The sequence below is a fragment of the Cavia porcellus genome, unplaced genomic scaffold (assembly GCF_034190915.1).
Source record: "Cavia porcellus strain 051 isolate PalLab524CR breed Dunkin Hartley unplaced genomic scaffold, mCavPor4.1 scaffold_17, whole genome shotgun sequence".
Classification (NCBI taxonomy): domain Eukaryota; kingdom Metazoa; phylum Chordata; class Mammalia; order Rodentia; family Caviidae; genus Cavia; species Cavia porcellus.
This window is the reverse complement of record NW_026947500.1, coordinates 26,658,158-26,675,044: the sequence shown is the minus strand read 5'-3', so window position 1 is coordinate 26,675,044 and position 16,887 is coordinate 26,658,158. Positions and strand designations below refer to the sequence as shown.

At 36.8% G+C, this 16,887-nt stretch overlaps 1 protein-coding gene across 14 annotated transcripts in view; it reads right to left on the bottom strand.

Moving 5' to 3' along the window:
* Positions 1 to 16,887, bottom strand: part of Ppp6r3 (protein phosphatase 6 regulatory subunit 3) — a 142,695-nt gene that overhangs the window by 75,297 nt on the left and 50,511 nt on the right. For all 14 annotated transcript variants that reach the window (XM_023564425.2, XM_063227646.1, XM_063227647.1 and 11 more), the window contains exon 3: positions 2,289 to 2,521. In XM_023564425.2, coding sequence (XP_023420193.2) covers positions 2,289 to 2,515 — 227 coding nt within the window. In that variant the 5' untranslated portion in view covers positions 2,516 to 2,521. The remainder of the gene's footprint in view (positions 1 to 2,288; positions 2,522 to 16,887) is intronic.

The following is a 16,887-nucleotide window of genomic DNA, read 5'->3' as shown; positions in this document are numbered from 1 at the left end:
TTCTCCTCCCACCCTTCATGTTGAGAGCCCTAGAACAGATCAAATGACCTTGAAAAACAAAGCCAGGCAAAGTTACCCACTGCTCAAAACCCTCTGATGGGGGTGTGGATACAGGTCAGTGGCATAGTTCCTGCCTGGCAAGCCTGAGGCCCTCAGTTCAACTGCTGGTATCCTCCCCCCACAAAATCCTCTGACGACTTACTACTTCATCCTGAGAAGGTCCTAACTGAGCCAACCAGGCCCTGTGTGACCTGTTCTGAGCCACTCTGACCTCATCCCTGGTCCTGTCTCCTGTTTTCCTCCATTCATGAGGCTGACTTTTCTCTGGCTGTTCTGTTGTTCCAAGGCAAAAACTGAAGGCTTCTACACTTGCTCTTTCCTCTGGCTTGAAGTACCCACCAAGTACCCACATGGTGCCCCCTCATTTCCTGCATGGCTCTGACAAATGGGGCCTTCTAATAAGACCTTTTCCTAAATTCCCTCTTCCCATCCCACCACCTTCAGCAGTACCTCTCATTTCCTATTTTCTCCAGAGGACTTAACTGATAAACTATGGGTTTATTTTTCACCCTGATTCACCCCAATATAGCCACTACGCCATCATCTCAAAACTATAAAATCTTTAATGTTTTTGAATGACTATGGTCAATCTTAATCCTGAAAAGGCTTCAAATTCCATCTGAAAAATGTCTCTGTGCTAATTAGGTATTCAGGTCATCCAAGGTAGTTTACATTCTGCTGGTGACTCTACCTGGGCTAGATGCAGAATACTTCTCAGTCCAACTCAAATCATGACCCTTCCAAAAGTTGCCGTCCAGAAGTCTCAGATGCTATGCACTCAGGGCAGCACAAAAACACTAATAAACAACATAACTGCCAAACATGCAGAATGCATCATGTGTCATAATAGGGGGAGGGGGCTATGGGGGGGGTCATTTCTTCTTGATAAAACAAGCACTTCACATTAAGTATACCTATCTACTCTTTCCCAGTTACAGAACTCTTGGCTTCATTCAGCACATGAGGAAAAGTAAGTCGTTTGCCCAAGTTCTCAGATTCCGCACAACAGGATGTATATACCCGTTCCAGATGGCTAGACTCATGCACTCATACATATGCTACTTCACTGTGGATGGAATTCCAAAGCAGCGGGGTATCTTATCTTTGGAGAATAGAAACATGTTAGTATATTTATGGTCAAATTTCTTTCTTCCTTCTTTCCTAAGGCATCGATATTAAGGGCTAGCAGAGACTATGGCACCCTTGAACATGCAAGCTAACGGTAATCTGAAGGTATTAACAAATATTAATTCCTTGACAGCATAATTCTTCCCAAGAGAAAAAAAAAGAAATCTAAAAAGAGACAGGGGAGGAAGGAGAAAGGAAAAACAATTAAAAGGCCATGATTCTTCTATTCCATTAAGTATACTTAATGCATCAACAAACTTTTGTTCAGAAGTTGTTCTATTTTCTTGATGAGGGGGCAGGTATATCAGCTATTTCAACAGTTAGATATGGAGAACTAACCAAACAACTGACACTTAACATACCAATAGAGCAATCACAACAAAGGGCTTCTAGGAGTACATACAAAAAAAGTGTTATAAGTGATGGTGATAAAAGATTCTCATTGTACTGTGTCATTCTGTTTGTAAGCATATTAAATTAGTAATGAATAGATATATCTGCAATAATTATGCATGGTGTCACCTGTTTAAATATAGCTTCACTAAAGTTTTCCAAGACACATGCTTTAATGTTTTTCAAGTAACAGAAGTTAGTTACTGTATCAAAAATGCTCTTCATAGGCCAGGATTTAGCTCAGCAAGGTAAGAGCCTGCCTGGAAAGTGCAAGATCGTGAGTTCAATCCCTAGTACAAAAAAACAAAACAACAACAACAAAAAAAAAACTCTTCACAACCCAAGCTCCAAGTCAGGTATGCAGTGCTATCTTGGGCAATCACATAACATCTTCCTATCGGTAAAGTGGTGAAGATATCTAAAGGGTGTTACTATTTTAAAGAAACTGGTTATCACTATTTAAAATATGCAGGCTTCCCACAAAACATTCCGACTGAAATGCAGAAGTCACTTTTAGACTCCTGTGATTTGTTGGACTTAATTCTCAAACAGACTACATGCCCCACTGAGACTGTCACTCTTGAACATCTTAACATTCTGTCAGCAGTTACAGGGACCCTAGGGCAGTCTAAGTCTTAGCAAGGACTAGCATCGTCTATTCCCACTTCACTTTGTCCCACCCTACAGAGAAGATTGAATTTTCTTACTTGTATCTGATCTTTTCATCCATGTCTTGAGGTGGTTCTTCTATAATGAATGAGACTAAATCTTCCAGACATTCTGCTTTTAACAGAAACTCTATAAGTTTGCGGTTCTGAGCTTTACATTCCTGTAAAACATCTTCCTCATCCATTAACTCCTTCAGTGTTACATCTTCTCTTTCTAGAAGTGTGTCTATGTGGGATGATGAATGAAGATCGAATTTCCAAAACATGCTGGTCTAAACAAAATGCAGAGAGTATTTTATAAAGTTTCAGTTGCACACATTAATTTTCCATAATTTGAATTTCAGTACAATCACTAGGGAAACCAGTACAGAGATTCCTCAAAAAGTTAAAACTAGAAATTCCATGAGGCTCAGCTATTCCACATCTAGGTTTCTCCCCCAAACAGTTAAGAACATCATATTATAGTGATTCATACATCCCCATGTTTACAGTAGCACAATTCGTAACAGCTAAATCTTGAAAGTGACTTCTATGTCAGATGAGCAGATAAAAATGTGGTGCACACAGTGGAGTACCACTCTGCCATAAAAAAGACAAGCTTGAGTTATTTGTAAGCAAATGGAAGCACCTTGAGACCATAATGCTAACTAACTGAAATAAATCACGATACCCAAGCTTAAATGTTGTATGGTTTAATCTCATATGAGAAACCCAAATTATAAATGAACAAAATCCACAAAAGAGATCTCTACACTGACAAAGTTTTTACACTATAAGCTTTCATAAACCCTAGAATAAGACAAAATAAAAGTAACATAAAAACAGTAGAAATAAGAGCAGACAAGGCAACAGAATCATTTTATGACTTCCTAACGCCCCACTACCCCTAAAGCCCATTCAGTAGGAATCAAGGGAGATAATACCACAAGACACGATCGACTGAGTTACAAAAAAGGCTAACAGAGGTTAGAAAATAGATCAAAGAGGTACTAAGTGAGATCACAGGAGATTTAACTATATAATGGAAGTAATAACAAAAGGACCCACAAGTTTTAAGATAGCGCTGATAAAAAACTAGATGAGCTAAATAACAATACAAAACATAAATGATCAGTTTAGCAAAGAAGTAGACTTCATGAAAAAGTTTCAATCAGAAATCCAAGAGATTAAAAATCGAAGGTATGGGCAGCAGAAGCAACCAATGTGAGGACAAAATTCAGAATTAAGATACCAAAAGCCTTCAAAGACATCTTAACAACAAGAAAACATAAAAATGGATCCAACAGCTGTAAGATGACACAAGACTAATGAAAGAGTAACTGGAATAAGTGAAAAAAATCAGAAGACAACACAAATGACATGAAACCTGTTCACAGAAGTAAGGGCGGAAAACTTCCCAAATGTACAGAAAGAAATAAATGTACAGACAAGTTAAGAGACATACAAAACCTCAAATAGACATGATGAAAAGAGAACCCACTGTGCCACATTATACTCAAAGTACCACAGTCTATCACAGAGACAAAATCTTCAAGGCCATTAAAAGGGAACATAAGCTGGGTGCAGTCATGTATGCCCGTAATCCCAGCATTAGGGAGGTTGAGGCAGGAGGATCAACTACAAGTTCAAGGCCAGCCTGGGCTCCACAGTTGAAGTTGAAGGCCAGCCTGAATTACACAGCAAAAAAGGAAAAACAAAAACAAAACAACTAACACATCACATCTATATGCAAATCTATTAGACTTACAGCAGACTTCTCAATGCAAACCCTAAATAAAAGCCAGAAGAGCTTGCAGCGAAGTGTTTCATGCCCTAAGATAACAACTTTCAACCCTGACTTAAGATATCCTGCAAAACTTTCCTTCAAAATTGACAGAGAAATAAGGTATTTCCACGACAGAAGCACCAAGAAATTCATGACCACCATGAATTTTACAAAAATTCTCAATGATACCTTAGAAATAATGAAGCCAACAATGCCAATAAGTCGAAAAGAATAATATACTTGGCAGCATGAATCGTTAACAAAATGAAAAATAAAGAAATGAGCAACAGGAAAATAACACAGTGATCGGAACAACTCAATACCTATTAGTAACAACTCTCAATGTGAATGGTCTCAATTCTTTGATCAAAAGACACAGACAGATTAGCAGAATGGATCAAGAAACAAAAATCAATGATACAATATACAAGAAACACATTTAATGCAAAAAATTACAAATTAAATATCAAAAGATGGAAAACAATATTCTACGCAACAGGAACCAAGAAAAAGCAGAAGTAACTGTCCTAATTTCAAACAAAATAGACTCCAAGCCAAAAAAGAAACAAGAAAGGCTACTTACATATTAGACATCCACAGTGTTCCACCCATTCTTCTCAACAGCACATGGGACTTTCTCCAAACAGATCACATACTAGCCCATAAAGCATGCTTAAGTAAATGCAAAAGAAATGAAACTACCCCATCCATGCATATTACCAAATCATAATGCAATGAAACTAGAAATCAATGGCAAAAGAAACTACAAAAACACATGGAAATTAAATACCTTCTTGAAAATCAATGTGTCACTAAAGAAATTATAGATACTTCCTAGAATTGAACAATAATGCAAGTACTATATACCAGAACAAATGGGACACAATGAAAGCAGTCCTAAGTGGAAAATTTATAGCAGTCAATTCTCACATCAGAAAAACAGAGCAAGCTCAGATAAATTAACTTAATGATACACTTCAAGGTCCTGGGGGGAAAAAAAGAACAATTAAAATCCAAAGCTTGTATGAAGAAGCAAATTATAAAGACCAGAGCATAAATAAATGAAACTGAAATGAAAACAACAATAAAAATCAGAAAGTAATGAATTGAAGAGGTAGTTCTTTGGGAGAATAAACAAAATATACAAACTTTCAGTAAGTATTACTAAAATAAGAAAAGCCGCAAATCCATGCAATTAGAAACGAAAAAGGTGAAATCACAATAGATTCTGCTGAAATCCAAAAGATCACTGATAACATCTTTACAAACTGACTCTAATACAATGGAAAAGTCAAAAGAGACGGATAGATTCTTAGATACATGTGAACTATCAAAACTGGGGGGCTGGGGATTTAGCTCAGTGGCATAAGCACCTGCCTTGCAAGCAGGCGGTCGTGAGTTCGATCCCCGGTACCGATAAAAAGGAAAAAGACCAAAAAAAAAAAAACTATCAAAACTGAACCAAGAAAATACAAAAATCCTGAACAATCCAAGATCAGTCAATGATATTAAAAAATAATCTAGAGGGGCTGGGGATTTAGCTCAGCAGCATAAGCACCTGCCTTGCAAGTGTGTGGTTGTGAGTTCGATCTCCGGGACCAATTTAAAAAAAAAAAAAACCTAGGTTCCAATGGATTCACTGGTGAATTCTGCAAGAACTTTAGTGATGATCTAACTCCAATACTCCTCAAACTCCTTAATGAAACCAAAAAGAAAGCAGTACTCCCAAAGTCATTCCTGGACACAAACACTACCAATTCCAAAACCACAAAAGGACCCAACCAAAAAGAAAACTATAGGCCAGTCTATTTAGGGACATAGATGAAAAGATCTTCAATAAGATACTGGCAAACAGAATGCAGCAAATCATCACAAAGATCATATGATGTGACCAAACAAGATTCATTCCAGGGCTGAAAGAATGGTTCAACATACATAAATCAGTAATCCTTATACATCACATAAATAGAAGGACAAAAAACACATGGTCATTTGAATAGAATCAGAAAAGGCACTTTGTCAAGTGTCTTTTGACACTTTACCATCTATTCATGATAAAAACCTTGAAGAAAATAGGTATAAAAGATCTTTATCTCAATCTGATAAAAGACAACATCATACTAAATGGACAGAAGCCGAAAGCTGTCCCTCTAAAATCAGGAGCAAGATAAGGATGGCTGATATCACCATACCTATTCAATATAGTTCTAGAAAAATTAGCCAGAGCAATTAAACAAGAGAAAGAAAATGGACATGAATAGGAAAGGAAGAAGTTAAAATTATCATTATTTTCAGAAGGCTCCAAAATTTCCACCAGAAAGACTCCTCACCAAGTCTTACTTTTGATAACCAAATTCAGTAACATAACAGGATACGATATCAATACTCAAAAAGCAAGTGTTCCTGTATCCCACCAATAAACTCACAGAGAGAGAGAGATTGGGGAACCAGTATCTTTCACAATAGCATGAAAAAGATTGAAATTCTTAGGAATTTGATTAACTGGTTAACCAATCAAGTGAAAGACTTCCACAATGAGATCTACTACAGTGCTCTTAAAAAAGGAAATCAAAGATGACATGAAAAATATGGACAAACACATTGTTTCTTGTTAGACACAACAGGATAAACATGAGTCACTTGTAAGAAAATGGGTGCACCTTGAGAACATAATGTTAAGTAACAAATCAAACACACACTTAAATATCACATGGTTTCTCTTATATGAGAAAACTCAATGAATGAATAAAGTGCAAAATAAGGGGGAGGGTGGAGACAGAGACTCAGCATGGCAAATGTATTTAAAAGTGCACACAGATTTACTGTAACTGTCTTATGTGTGTGTGTGTGTGTGTGTGGTTTTTTTTTTGGCATGTTACCAGCTAGCCAAACTGCAAACTGCCTTGCCTCTATCTGTGCCCTTGAAAGTAGAAGTAAGTACAATTGCCTGCACAAAGGTAAAATGGTATCCTTTTAAAAATGTAACTATTTCCCCTGTCCCTAGTTCCCCTTCCCATTTGAACATTTTCATCCTATTTACAATACCTTTTATATATTTTGGTATTTACACTTATTTACACTTTCAGTTTCTCACACCAGAGAAACAATGGTATTTTTTTTTTTTTTGTCTTTTTCATTTTTATCAGTACGCCTGCTTGCAAGGCAGGTGCTTATGCCACTGAGCCAAATCCCCAGCACCCGAAACAATGGTGTTTACACATAAATCCTATTTATTTTATTTAACAGTATGGTCTCAAGGTGCATCCATTTACCTAGAAATGTCTCAAGTTTATCCTTCTTTATGGTAGAGTAGCATTCCATTGTATTAAAAAACATCACAGGAAAGAAGACAAAAGTTTAAAAAAAAAAAAAAGGAAAAATGGAAACAAAGCTTTTGTAAATGGGAAGGGGAAGAAGGGTTGGTGGGAAGTTGGGGAATGGGAAAAAATAAGTTATATCATGTAAGGTGCAAATTACAATGAATGTGATCATTATATTTATCTAAAATGCACTAATAAAATCTTATTGAAAAAACAAAGTGTGACCTTCACATTTAAAAATAAATAAATAAAAATGTAAATACTCTTAAGACTCAAAGAAAAACTAAAAGGACTAAGTACTTCAACAACTAGTTTTTAGTAAACATAAATGTATTTTATTCACACCCTAGACTGTAGTTAAACAGGATTTAAAGAAGAAGAAAATTTCTTATAGTAAATCTATCAGTGAGACAAACAGTGGTAAAACCAAACAAACCTCCATCTTTCTTCAAAATCAGTCTTCTCCCAAAAGGCCTGAGATTAAAAGAGAGCTAAATAGGGAGTTCAACTATTATCTTTCCTATAACTTAGGACAAGTGAATACTGTCATAAACACAAAATAAATTGTGACTAAATTTATTCATCTCAGATCAAGTGTTTTAATTAAAGATCCTCTGAAATCATTAAAATACCATCAAAGTACCAAAGCCTTCCCATCAGGGCCATGATCTTCTACAAAGCATTCAAACAGTGATAATGCCTTTGGGAGAAAGAGGACACCCCTACCACTGACTGGACTGAAATGTGGGTAAACCATTTGGCAAGAGATTTGACAAGAATACTAGCCCATCCATAGGAACTGTCAAGTAACCCCTAATGGAATTCTACTACTACATTCAACAGGAGTTGTCCAACTATGGTTCACGGGAACCAAGTACAAACCACTTGTTTTCATCAAATAACCATGTCTTCCAAAATCTTTTCAGGACTATTCAACACGTAAGCAGATTTGGATTTTACTGTCACCTCCACTGGGGCTAGCCCTGAGGCTCTGAGAAAGCTAACATCACTCCTGTAAGCCTCGGTATCCTCACAAAATAAACTGGTTGCATGTTTGCTGGCTAAGCAACAAGAACCTACAGGCAACCAGAAAACAGCAGTTGCTACACAGCAAACACTCAACATCACAACCAGGGAGCTTAAAGGAGTGTTTCTCAACTTTCATGGGCATCGGAGCCATCTCGGGGTCTTGTTAAAACACGTCTCAGATCCTGACTCAGTAAAGCAGAGCTGTAGCCTAAGATTTTGATGCTGTTGATGTTGCAAGTTTAAATCATATTTGTGAATTTACATCTTCACAAATTGTAATACATAATATTCAAATAAGTGTATAACCAGGTAAAACTTATTACTACAAACATGTAACTATGTCACTTCAACAACTCTCTCTGGACAAAATATTAACAGTTTTCTTCCCAACAAGACAGAGAGGTACAGCATAGTATAATAATAGGAACCCAGAGGAAAAAAGAGATCACAAACACTTTTAGTACTATCTGCTAAAGATACACTATTAGAAACAGTGAACTGTAGGAACGACAATTAAGAACTTTAACTAATTTGAAGTTCAAATTCTCAATCACATGTACTGACTCAGCCTAACTTAGCAATTTTCTATCTGAGTAGGAAAAAACAGTATTCTGCTAAGCCCTCTGTCTATACTCCACCAAATGTAGAAAAAGCAGAATCCAGGATTGGCTGGACCCAGTGCAAAAATGTTCAAAGATTTGAAGAAAAAAAAAGTAATAATTTTAAAATAGCAACAGCAAAGCATTAAAGCAAGTGCTTCCGAACATAGGGCCCTATGAGATTGCACAGGTCACATACCTGTGAAGTCAAATCTACCTAAATCATTTCATAACCAGTCCCACTGGAAACATAAGAATGCAAATCCAGAGTATGTATCTGGTATCATATTCTAGACTTGTAATAAATGTCCATAAGGTATTTGTAGTTTAAATAGTTGCAATTATCTAAATGTATGAAATATAAATAGTACAAAAATAGAAGCAGCTGCTTCTGCCCCACTAGCACACTGTAAAGATTCAACTCTATATATTTGTGCTATACTAATCAACAGGTACTTTAGTACCTTAAAAGCATTAATTTGTACTGCAGATGAAAGTACCAAAGTAATAAGATAAATGGTCTCTATTACCTTAACAAACATAATAAAAATAGACAACAGGAAAGCACAGAAAAAGGAAGTACAGACTCTAAACCTGGTCCAGAACAAGAAATTTCCATGGAGAACCTAGCCAGGAAAGACCTTATCATACATGAACCTTAAGCGAAACCTCAAAAGATGACAGGGTTTAAGAAGAAGCAGAAAAGTATCCCAGAATCTGCATAAAAGTAGAGAGGAGGAAAACCCAGGAGCTTCAGGAAATTCATGGTGGAAAGCACACACCTGTAATCCCAGTACTTGGGAGCCTGAGACAGGAGGATCACTGTGAGTCTCAAGCCATCCTGGGCTACAGAGGGAATTCAAGGCCATCCTGGGCTGCATAGCAAGAAATGGTCTCAAAGGGGGAGAAAAAAAGAAGATAGAGAGGCTGACACAACACTCAAAAAGCAAATGTCTACAGTACCACAGTACGAATATACTGTAAGATGTTAAAAGTAAGGCAGAAGGTACAATCTTACTATCCACTTCACTTTTTACTAAAAAGTCAAAGCTAGGCATGTTAGTGCACATGCATAGTCTCAGTAATCAGGAGGCTGAGAAAAGAGGCTCTCTTGAGTACAGAAGTTCAGTGCCAGGCTAGGCAACAGACTCCATCTCTCTAACAAAAGAAACAAAAAGTCAACTGTCAACCAAGAAAAACTCAGACTTACCTCTGTCAACTAGTTCATATTTAGCCAAGTTCAGTATATGTCCCTCTACAAATGCTTATTACAAAAAGCATGAATTTATGATTGCACACCCCTCCCATGGGGATGCGTCTGAAGCATTTTATGAGGTAATTTTGCTGTGTGACCATCAGAGCATATGCCTATATAAGACAGTATCCCTAGGCAGTATGATCTTCTGGAACCACTGTTGTATACACAATTTGTCACTGATGGAAACTGTTATATAGCACATGACTGCGCATAAATCTGTCCCTACTTTCCACAATTTCAAAGACTTCAGTCAAAGTATATGCAAAGCATGAAAATTATACTACAAATAAGAAGTTTTTTTGATGTATGTTTGTTTGTTTTGAAGTGAAAACTGAGGAGTTGAAAGGAAAAGGCAAGTAATAGGGATGACATAATGGTAATCAAGTTTTTGCTGAAAGCTTTGTTAAATATGAGAGGAACAAAAGCAAGGAAATCTAGCTGAATCTAGTTGTCTATTATGTGTGTGGTGTGTGTGCACAGCGAAGAGTATGTGAATATAGGTAAGAGAGGATGCCAAAGTCAAATCAGTAAATTCCTATAGAATATATAAACGGGCATTTTCCATTCTAAAGAATCCTAGAGTTTCCAAATCTCTGAAAACAGGCAGGACCCTGAGAATCAGTATCAATCAAACATTACAAAGAAAATGACACACAACTGAAGTACAAGAAGAAACAATTATAATTAGCACAGCTCTTATTTGCAACAACACAAAAAAAGTTCACAAGTCTCTGCAACTGTACAGAAAATGTTCCTGAGCAAATGAGAAATGATATGAAACTACCCAGCTAGAAAGAGAATGCTATATACTACCTTGAGATGGAAGAAAGACTTAGAAATTCCAACTCACCAAGTTTCACAATGTAAAGCCAAATGACACGCAGTTTGTGAATCACCCAACTTTTAAGCATGTAACAGCAGTCACCTTATTATTCATGTCAGTTATAGACAAGATGGCCAAAGAAAAAAGCCTTTCTTAATCAAGAATAATTCTAGTGCATACCGCAATGCTTTCAAAAAATGGTTAATAAGCTAGTATCAGGTTATGAATGACCTATTGAAAGTACAGGGGTTTAGCTCAGTGGTAGAATAAGGTCCTGGGTTTGAGTACCATCCAATAAAAGAAGAACAAAAATGAATGAGCTAATTCTCAAATGTATTTTGGAATCATCACCAGTCTGGTAAGAGAAGACAATATTAGGAAAAGAAAAAGATCTTGCTCTGTAATTCAGGCTGGTCTTTAAACTCACTGTGAAGCCCAAGCTGGTCTCAAACTAACGGAGATCCTCCTACCTCAGCCTCCCAATTACAGGCATGTGCTACCATGCTCAATTGAGTCAAAAATCTTTTAAAAATCTTCTTCTCCTTTTCTTACCTTGACTGGTTATTGTCAATCTTCCTTGCCTAACAAACTGTGATGAGCTAATATAGAAGCATTAATTACTTGGGCTATCTCAAAGTCCCTAGGCTAAAATAGTAAAGAAATGTTGACCTACAGAAAGTAACGTGACAGCTGAACAGGATGCAACCTAATCCATAAGCAAATTTAAGACAAATCGTGAGCTGGTGAAGTTGCTTGAGAATAAAAGTTGAGTGCAGAACATGACAGCTCAATAGTTCCTATGGTCTCTAAAGCTCATTATGAAAAATAATCTTCAGTCTCCTTTAGTTATCCCACAGTAACATTAAGTCTTGACATTGCCACTTTCTATTAAAAGCGAAAACATGATTAACAGTGGCTACAAATTATCACGTACATAGTATCAGACTCTGGGCTTCCAGTTTATTTTCTTTTAGACAGGATCTCACTACCTAGTTCAGGTTGGCCTTGAACTCATTATGTAACCCAGACTAGCCTCAAACTCATGCAGTCCTCCTGTCTCAGCTTCCCAAATGTTGGGATTACAGATATGTGCTACCAAGTCTGGCTAGGCTTCCAATTTTTAGACCAGGACTCAAATTCAGGTCTAAAGAGCTCCAAAGTGTGCAGTCTTTGAATCACACCAACCTGACTCCAACCAGCCACAACTAAGAGTACAACTCAGCCAGAGTTTGGCCTGCACATACACTCAAGTCTACAGAAAGCAACCATAGGGACAAGCCTATAATCTAAAGGCTTTGGAAACAAAGTCCTGAAGGGAACTGCATAATTATAAACACAGGATGAGGAATCATTCCACAAACAAGGTGGCTGGGCAGCTCAACCTGAAGAGCTTGGATGGTAGTTCCGGAGGAATTCTGTTCTTATGACCAGTCATTCTACTGGTATTGAACCACAGGATGCTGCAGGCTTATCAAAATGCACAGCAAACACACAGTCCGTCAGGACAGCTAATATTAGAAGACAGATTTAATATTCAAATCATCTCTCACATCATGAGACCAGGAAAAATTTCCTGAATATAGATAAATATAAAGTTCATTTTAGATAAAAACTTGCAACGTGGCATTAAGTGAACCATATCTAAAACAAAGGTATTAATCCCATTGTAGCCCATCCTAGGTAATTCACATACTGGATAATAACATATCAGGCAATACCATTTCCTGTTCCAAGAGAAACTTAAGAAAACTGGCAAATGGTATGGTATCTATCACAAAGAGACAACCAGGGTGACTCTAGAAGACTCATCTCTTGCAAGACAAAGTAATTAGCTTTGAACATGTTAAAGTTCTTTTATACTATTATGTATAAGAGAAAATGTATCATATATAGCACACAAGGATAAAATGAGAACCAGTGGGTGAAAGTAAAGACTATTTATGAGTAACATAGCAAGAACTTGCTAAAAATGAAAACCGCAGCCACAAACAAGCCCTTTCAGCGAGAGATGCCCTGACCAAACTTGAGAGCAGAAACTTTTGTTGAGAAGGTAAAATAAATTATTTCTATGCTACTTCTCCAAGTCCATAGGATATAAAAGGTACAATACACAGCTACATCTGGGATGATGTGGAGCCTCAATAGTGAAATGGAAAGGATTACAGAATCTTCCAGAGGCTTAGGTGAGTTGAGCACTACATAATATTCTACTAAGTATATGGAAAAAATAAAACAACAATACTATAAGGGATAAAGAAAACGGAATGATCTTCCAAGAAAACCACCAAAAAATTTGTGAAGAAAGAAAAACCCTAATAGAAACCATTTGGGAAGTCAAATGTTTAATTAAAAGTTTTATAAGACTATATTCTAATGACAACCTCCCCGCCAAAAAAGTAAAAAGAAAATTTTCCAGAATTTAACAAATGTGGCTCTCCTTAGCATCGGTCATCACCATCACAAAGACAAGTTTTCTTGAGCACCACGTGAAATTCCATGCCAGCAGAAAGATAGTATCTAAACTTTTCTAATGAGGGAAGAAAATCCCACATAAACAAGAACACTCACAGGACAGAAAATCAGAATGACACCAAATTCCTCCAAAAACAATCCTAGAAAAAAACACTTTCAGACAAGGAAGGTCCGCAAGATTTATTCAAATTTTCTCAGGACTCTATTGAGTACATGATTTACCAAAATAAGGCAAAAATACAAGAAACCAGGGATCTGACATGGAGAAGCAAAGACAACTCCCGGAACAATAGTGAGAGGAAACCTTACCAGCTATAGAGAAGGTCAAAAACAAAATAGCCCAGAGCATGGCAAAAGGATAGGGATTCAGAAAAGGATGCATCCAAGATGATGATGGAGCTGATGGAATACTGAATGCAACTGACGAGAACTTTACAAATAAATCAGAGATTTAGGAAATAATTAAACAGAGCATACATACTTTAGTACTTATTTTATTGGGGGGGGGGTTGTGCTACATGTTAGAAGATGCAGGAAAAAAGAACTTTCCACAGGTAAGAGCGAAACTTTTTCTTTGTAGTTAGAAGTAGAACAGATTAGAAATAGCTGCATATGAGCTGGAAATGTAGGAATAAATAAAAGACAGAGGTAGCAGTCCCACGTAAGAGCCAGAGACGCAAAAGATGAAACAGGACTGTTATTTTTGTTGTAAAGGCATGACATAACTTGAGCCTATTCCTCACAAAACAACTATAGTTGAACACTTTCAAAGAAACTGAGATAAGACAACCTAAAGCTAAATTTAGTATGATATGCTACAACTGACTAGCAGAATTATGTATAGAACCAAAAAAGGATGAGTTGGGCAGATTTTTTACAAAACTGGTAAAAATGTAAGATGTTTAAAGCTTATAGCTATTCTATTATTTATCAGCAGGTACTTGGGAAGACTTTTTAATCCACCACACTGTATTGAACCAATGGTGTCAACACTGAACATTCACTTTTGTGGACTTTACCATTAGCTTTTGATTTGCTCTACCATCACACAGGAGCTTGATGGCTTCTACAGTGCCTTGACTGCAATTTTTTAGCACAATTACTGAACACTGGAGAGGTATGAAAATTCACCTTCACATGGTATTCGTATTTTTTACTGCATTCAATCTTAAAGTACAAAAAAATACAACACTGCTGAAATTCATACCCTACACTACAGTAATATCATTTCAAAAACTAACTTGTTCAGATTGTAAAAAGAGTTAAACTGTGCCACATACTTTGAATGCTATCAGAAGTTAAAGAAGTGAGATTTCCCACTCTTATATAAATTTGCAGTATAGTAAGTTGCTGACTTACGAACATTTAAGTTTCAAATTTTCACAAGTGTACTGTGTAAGATAATGAAATCTGACTTTTAAACATTCTCCCAAAACAGAACTTAAGGTGGGGACTTACTGTAGATGTATTTTCTCAGCTCAATGTACAGTTACTTAGCATTTTCCAGCCACTAATATAATGCCCAAAGAAAATTTCCCTGTTTCAAACTTCATCTAGTTGTTCAACAGGAGTTTTTATCTAACCTTCAACTGGAAGTGATTAATTCACAGTGTATTAAACATGCTACATAGCAAATATAAAAAGTTTAGGTTGAGCGTGGTGGCACACACATGTAATAACAGCACTTGGGAGGCTGAGGCAGGATTGTTGAGTTTGAGGCCAGTCAGAGCTACACAGTGAGTTCAAGGCCAGCTTAAAGTGCATGATAAAACCCTAAACAAAACAAAATGCAGAACTCTATACAAGCTCCCAAAGGAATGAACATACTCACCTGAAGTTATCTATGCTTAGGGACCTATAACAAAATGTGGATGTCTTATCTGCGTAAAAGACTTGCAATAAATTTTAAAGACAGAGCAGAGTAACTATAACTTTAAATATTGATTAGGTGAAATTTTATCCCTCTTGGAAAAGAACTGCATCTCTTTGTTTACAGATCTGTATTGTAGAACACTCCAACCAATTGTTGAATTTTGAATCTCATCAATAATAGCCTGTGAAAATTTGTTCCCCTTATCTTCATATCACCCCTTTTATCTACAAAATCTAAAATATTGGGCTGAGGGTTTAGTTCAGTGGCATAAGCACCTGCCTTGCAAGCGCACGATCGTGAGTTCAGTCCCCCATACCAAAAAAAAAAAAAAAAAAAATCAAACTACCAAGATATTTCCTATCTGGCCCTTTGCAACACAGGTTTAATCTATACCTCTAGTGATGCTCCATTCTAGGAATTCTTCCTACCCATCTGGCACTGATTCTGGGACTCCTGGAAACATCTGAGTAACTTTTCTTTTTTGCTTCGTTTTTTTTGTTTTTTCTTGCTTTTTTTTTGTTTGTTTGTTTGTTTTTGGTACCAGGGATTAAACTCACGACCTCGCACTTGCCAGGCAGACACTTGCGTTACCGAGCTAAATCCACAGCCCTGAGTAACTTCTTTTAAGAAGAGCTTCCTCATTGTAATATGGCAAGGCATGCTGATGAGCAGAGACAAGTAAAAGAACAAAAAAGAAGAGCTAAGGGTTAAGAATTGTTCTCTAAGGTGCCAAAGCTCTCTGTTAACAAAGAAAAAAATGGGAGACAGAGAGAGGGAGTTGGAAGGGGAGAAAGAGAGACAGAAAGTCTCAAAATATCCTGGGAAGGGAGCCTGAAATTTTAGAACTTACTACCAACCCATTAGTGATTCCTATTATGTGAAAAGTAATTAAGGTATAAAGTAAAATTCAAAATTTCTTGTTTACCAAATACTTAAAATTTAAAGCAAAAAAGCAAATCCTAAAATAACTTAATGAAATATTCTGAGTTAACAAGGAAATGATAGCAAAGGACATAAAATAATCCAGAAATATCTGACAAAAAAAGGGTAAGAGGAAAGTTGAATACTAGAAGATGTGGAATTAAATACTACACAGAATAAGAAAACTGAATGAGACAAATGGGAAAAGGGAGATTGAAAACATGGAGAGAACTTCCCACTTAAGATCCTTGCAGGAGAATAAAATGGTAACAGCTAGAAAAAACTGGCAGATTCATACTAGAACCCAAATATCAGGGCAACACTTAGAGCACCACTGTCTAAGTGCAAAGGGGGCCTCCTAAGGTTGAAAAGGACCATTCTTGGGTGCCTAAGAGGTCATATACAAAGCAGTATTCTAGATGCTCAGGATTAGGAGAGACCCTCATAACGAAACTACTATAGGCTCTGCTAAGGTAAGAAAGCGTGGTCTAGCCACACAGCAGTGGAAATGAAAAGAAAAAGAGCTGCAAAGATTACTAATGAGGGTAGAGGCAAAAACTGATCAAGAAGAAAAGGAA